Raw genomic sequence first — 5879 nt, 5'->3', positions numbered from 1 at the left:
ATAGTCCTGCATGCTTCTTGATCCTGTAAAGACTTGACCTCAAAATAGGCCTGATTGACTCTTCTTCTTGGGGTTGATCTTGTTTTAATGGTGTTGCCATATTATTAGTGTTGACATCTAATTTTGGCTCGACGTGCTTAAAATTAACGTTTTGGGGGGGCCTTATTCGTTAAAGAGCGCGAAATACATTTTTATACATTTTTACATTTTTCAACAATTTATTGATGATTATCCTTATTTTAGGAATTTTTTCAATTTATTGTCATTTTCCAAGAATCATTATTTTGCACATGTACAGCATGATACTACCATTTTTGTACAATTAATAATTGTTTCTTAATTTTATAGCAATACATTTTCATATCTTACACATTAATATTTATATTTTATTCTTACGTTATTATTTATACATGTATTAATTAACTATATTTTAGTACAGTCCGACAGTGCAGAGAAAATCGGAGCAAGTAATTTTTAAACACAGAGCAAGAATTCGATCAAGTCAAGGTCTCGTCACCTTTTAAAAAGTTGACATTTGAGGTGATGGGTTGGGTTCTTGATCCATAGGTTAATGTATCTTTACACATGGGTTAAAAGGGGTAAGGGGACAAGGGGGGGAGTTCTTTTATTTTTTGGACAAAATAGGGTGTTCATTGATATTATAAGAAAAGATGGGGGTTAAATTTTATTTTTCATCCTTTGTCTTCATCTTCATTTACACACACACACACACACACACAACACTTTGCAGCTGCCTTCTTTCTCCCCTCACTTCTCTTTCCAGCCGCCGCCACCGCCACCACGAGCTCCGGCGACGCACCGAACCGTCACCACACGTCGACAAGCCTCCACACCTCCACCACTTCATTTCCATCTTCTCCCGCCACGTCATCCCTCTCTCTGGCCATTAACGCCACCACCACGCCGCCCTTCCCCATTTTTCCCTTTAGACCACCACCCTCACTGCCACCAGATTTATCTCCACAATACCGCGAACCAAACGACCCCCCAAACAGCCCCTCTTTTTTACCTTCTTCACTGCTCCGGGGAGAAACTTTATGCCACCGGAGCAGCCAACCACGACCCCTACAACTCACATCGCCGGAGCAACAGCTCCCACTCCGCTCCCCCACCTCACTGCCCTTTGTTTCTCTCGCCACACCACCATGATACCTCCCCCAACCACCACAGCCCCACTCCCTTTTCCCTTTTCCCCTCCGGCCAGCCACTGCTACTCCACCCGCAATGCTCCCTCATCACCCCCTTTTTCTTTTTATCCCCGTCGTCTCCCTTTCCTCTCCACAGCACCGCCAGTCCCTTTCCCTTCTCCCTTTATTTTTATTTTCTCGCTACTACTTTGCTCAGAGCTTCGCCGGAGATCGTTCTCAGACGACCATGGCTGCCCGTTTTTTACTGCTATCACTGCTATGTTACATTAAACCATTGCTATGTTTATTATTATCTTTTAATAATTTTTGTGTTGCCTTAACTGTTTCGGAAAATAATTGGCGCTGTCTTTGCATTTGTCGGGTGTATTCTGGCTCCGCCACTGGATGGACGTCAATCAATTCGATTTTTGATAATTCAATTCTATAGATTTTCAGTTTGGTTGGGTTCGGATTGATTGATTTGAGCCTATCATATAGAACAATATTTACATGTGTACTAGGTGAATCGTGTGCATTCGTCAAGTCGCTGTACTGATTTATTGCAAATGAACGCTGCAATAACTTTCACAATTTTATTTTTAGTACAACAAATTAACACCAATATGAAGTGTTCACCTAATACACATTTAATACCTTTATTGGCAATATCAACCCTAAGCAATACATATTTATTACGTATACTACCCAACCCACCAACCAAAATTAAAGCTCCAACACATGCCAAAAAATTCTCACAATAATACAAAGAAAAAAAAAACCACCTTAGTTTACACAATAAAAAGAAAAACATTACTTCTTCAACTTTCTCAGAAGGTTGCAACTAATAAGCAAGTAGTTTGGGAGCGGAGCGGTTCAATACTATTTGGGTCTAAACCCTAGCTTTATTGAGAGGCCTTAATTTTTAATTCTGAAAAACAAAACTTTCATATAAAAATTTTATTTGAATTTATTTTCTAGATTTTTAGATGCAAATTTATGAATAATTATTTTAAAATCTTTTTTCTAGCTTTTACTACGAAATTCTCATTCAATATTCATTTCATTTGCAATTTCCTTACCAGAAACCACAACAATTACGAGTAATTCTCTACAATATATATATATATATATATATATATATATATATATATATATATATATATATATATATATATATATATATATATATATATATGTATGTATGTGTGTGTGTGTGTGTGTATATATATACACATTTAACCTTATTAGTAAAGGAGACAGCTTGCAAACAACTTCCTGAAAAGCATTGCACCGGCTTCTTGAGCTTTGCAAGTGCAATCAAGAAGGCATGCAGACAGCTTCTGAAAAGCCTTGCAGCAGCTACTTGAGAAGTCTCACATGAGTAGCTTCTTTTCTTCAATAAAATAAGAAGTTTTTTTTGCTTAAAATATAAATAAATAGGAAGCTACATCAGTCTATTGTGTATCAAGTTCAAGAGCAATAAAATTGCTCTCTCTCTCCCCAATATTCTTTAGATGCATCTTTTGTTCTCTTATATTTTATTAATATTTCATAATATGTTATCAACATGAGACTCTGCCATTTTCGAGTATTTACTTTGCAAAGATGTTGATAATGGTAGTTGAGTATACTAAGGGATCGTTTGGTTGGAAACAAGTTATCCCAGGACAACTTATCCCGGGATTAGTTATTCCACCTTCCCACAGGGATAAAATAACACTACAATCTCGGGATAACTAAACCTGAGATTAGTTATACCACCATTGTATCACAAGCAAACGTGGGATAAATTCATCTCAAATATAATCTCGGGATTATTTATCCTTATCCCTTGTACCAAACGAGCTCTAAGAGTATTCCTAAGACTTAAAATGACTTCCCAATTCGAAAGAGAAAAATCACTTGATCTTTCTTCATATCAGGGGCAAATTATTACTCCACGTGCTTTAATCTTGCTATGCTAATGATTACCAACATTGATCCGATGATATGTCTTGTTAGGACTAAATTCATTTAATTCATTTAAGTGGATATGTTTATTGTGATTAAAATTGAAGATATATATAGTGGCGAAATATTCTCCACATTGTGTGCATGCCTCGGTTTGCTTAAGAAGTGTTTTAAGCTACCATAATTTGATATAGTTAAAACATGTTCAAATGACCATGTTTCATTTCTGGAGAATAAAAAAATTTAATAACTATTACAAATACAGATCCATTCCCTGAAGTAAATTATCTGACAATATTTAGTAAAGTATATAAATTGACATGTGGCCTTGTTAGTGAAAATATCACGACTCATCTTCACAAGTGATAGAACAATTGACAAAAAATATTTGGAATATCTTGTGTTTTACTAGAAAATAAAGAAGTTGGTATTATATTTTGAAGAACAAAGGGTTAGTAGAAAGATTTTATTGTCCTAAACTTAAAAATAAAAGGACTTAAAAAAAAAAGGAGGTAATTTTAATAGATATATATAATTTCCTTATGAGTGATCATTGGAAGAGTTAACACCTTTTTTACAGCAAATCAGCCATTGCCTTTCCTATGCAGTCAAACCTCGTTATAGCGCAGCATTTGTCTGAAAATATCATGATTGCTATAGTGAGATGTTGTTATATATGTATATTAACATTAATTTGATGTTTAGATCTCATTTGGTTGTTATAAATAAAAGTACGCACAAAATACTGTTTCTATAACGCAGTAAAATACTGCGTTATAGAAAAAGAAATTAACTGCTTTTATAACGTAGTAAAATACTGCGCTAAAGCAGTTAACGTCTCCGTCTCCGTGAACTGCTTTACCGCAGTAAATTACTGCGCTAAAGGTACTTTTGTCACTTTTTTTTTGTTGGGATATTTTGGTTTCACATGATTTTTTTTGGGACATTTTGGTTCCGGACTCTCCAATAACATACATAATGAATTCCATTTCTCCGCAATATGTATATAAGTTTTCCATACTTTGAGATTAAATTAAACTACAATAATAGATGAATAGTAACGTTTCAGGATCATGATACTACGAACAGAAGAAAATAGAATGATAACCTACTATAGCCGATTAGATAGAACTCGGGTTAATTTCATCAATGGTCACTCAACTTTCACCTTAATCACTAACATCACTGAGAAAAAAATTGGAACAAATTGTAATAAAGAAATTCCTCAACTCTACCTAAGTACTATAAAAGACTACTTCTTCTTTTTTTTTTTTTTGTAATAAAGGTACTCAACTCTGCATAAGTAGCACAAAATCATTAGGACAGAAGAAAATATGCGTTTTTATGACACATACACAAAGTTTAATGACGTTTTTATTTTATTTTTTAAAATAGTTTAGTGACTTTCTGTGGTGCTTATGACTTAATCAATTATTTTTCTGTTATGGCAATAGAGATCAATGACTTTCGTGATATAATTTAATGACTTTGGTGCAATAAAAATAAAAATTGATTAATCATCCATGATTGAACTATAGTGTAAAAACTCTTTACATATAACTTAATTAATAACATAATTAATGTGCAAAGTAATGTAGAATGCAGAGGGATTTTTACATACCAGAAGCATGTAATTGATTTGATCATCAGAAAATTCATTAGCAAGCATTAAATCCAAAAAATCTCCATATTTCTTGACATCAGATTCATTGCAATGATGTTCTTCTCTTCTCTCCTTTATTATCCCTTCCCAAATTTTAAACAAATTATCAAGACACCTCTTTGCCTTTTTCTTTTGACCTTGAATGTCAATCCCATCAAAAATTGGAAAGAAATCAGCTAAAATTGGAGTGGTCCCACACTCCATAAACCTCCAAATATTCCCTTTCATCTCACTTGCAACTGTCTCATCTTCCAACTTAACCATATCCCTTGAAAAACAAATATTTCCTAACACATTAAGAACAACACTAAAAACAAGGTCCCCAATATTTACAACTTTACCTTGGTTAAACATCAAGAAATCCACCATATCAAGAACTCCTTTTTCCCTTTGTCAGCAAATAATTCCATTGCTTTATTAGAAAAAAGTTCAGACCTCCACAATACCCTTATAGATTTCCAATGACTATTACATTCAGTAGACCAAAGAAGTGAATATCTCTTAAGATCAGACTCTTTTATTGGTGTTGCTTTTGGTGCATAACGAGCAGAGAGTTTTTTATCATGAGTTTTTAGTATTTCAGTTGCAGATTCTGGTGAGGACCCTATAATTATAAGCTGGTTTCCTAATTTTAAAGAGATTAAAGGGCCAAGCTTTTGGGCTATTTTTGTGACTATGACATGGGGTTTTTTCCCTATGACAAAATATGGGATGTTTCCTATTATTGGCCATTGGAATGGTCCTGGTGGAAGATTATTTTGGGGTTTCAAGAATGTGGACTTGATTTTATAGAAGATTAGATAAATTAAAGGTGGGATAAGAAAAATGAGTAAAGAAGTTAGATTGAAACATGATAAGTTCATTGTTTTGGTGTCAAATTTAGAAGGAAGTACTAGTTCCATTTATAGAAGCACCAGTCACGAGTCCATGCATTATATTAAAAACAAAATTATGCTTAAGAAATCTTGCACCACTACACCTCACTATATTTTAGGTTACACGTCTAAGTCGGCTGACACGTGTAAGAACTCTAATTCAGCACGTTCTGGAGCTTGAAGTATAACAATTAGACACGTGTTGGGGCATTTGCTTCTTGGCACTAACAGCGGAATCTCCTT

At 34.4% G+C, this 5879-nt stretch overlaps 1 protein-coding gene across 1 annotated transcript; it reads right to left on the bottom strand.

Annotated features, from left to right (window-relative positions):
• Positions 1 to 2463: 2463 nt before the first annotated feature.
• On the bottom strand, positions 2464 to 5659 carry LOC132611437 (corytuberine synthase-like). The gene is made up of 2 exons (XM_060325875.1): positions 4720 to 5659; positions 2464 to 3734 (listed from the first exon to the last, which is right to left on the bottom strand). Exons 1-2 carry the CDS (start codon positions 5128 to 5130, stop codon positions 3717 to 3719), a joined length of 429 nt encoding a protein of 142 aa, XP_060181858.1. The 5' UTR covers positions 5131 to 5659; the 3' UTR covers positions 2464 to 3716.
• Positions 5660 to 5879: the final 220 nt, after the last annotated feature.

This window comes from Lycium barbarum, chromosome 9 (genome assembly GCF_019175385.1).
Source record: "Lycium barbarum isolate Lr01 chromosome 9, ASM1917538v2, whole genome shotgun sequence".
NCBI lineage: Eukaryota > Viridiplantae > Streptophyta > Magnoliopsida > Solanales > Solanaceae > Lycium > Lycium barbarum.
The sequence above is the reverse complement of the archived record's forward strand: the minus strand, read 5'-3'. Positions and strand labels throughout refer to the sequence as shown.

Excerpts from the sequence above, each read along its gene's own strand:
- LOC132611437 (XM_060325875.1), bottom strand. The coding sequence starts at position 5,130 with ATGGTGGATTTCTTGATGTTTAACCAAGGTAAAGTTGTAAATATTGGG.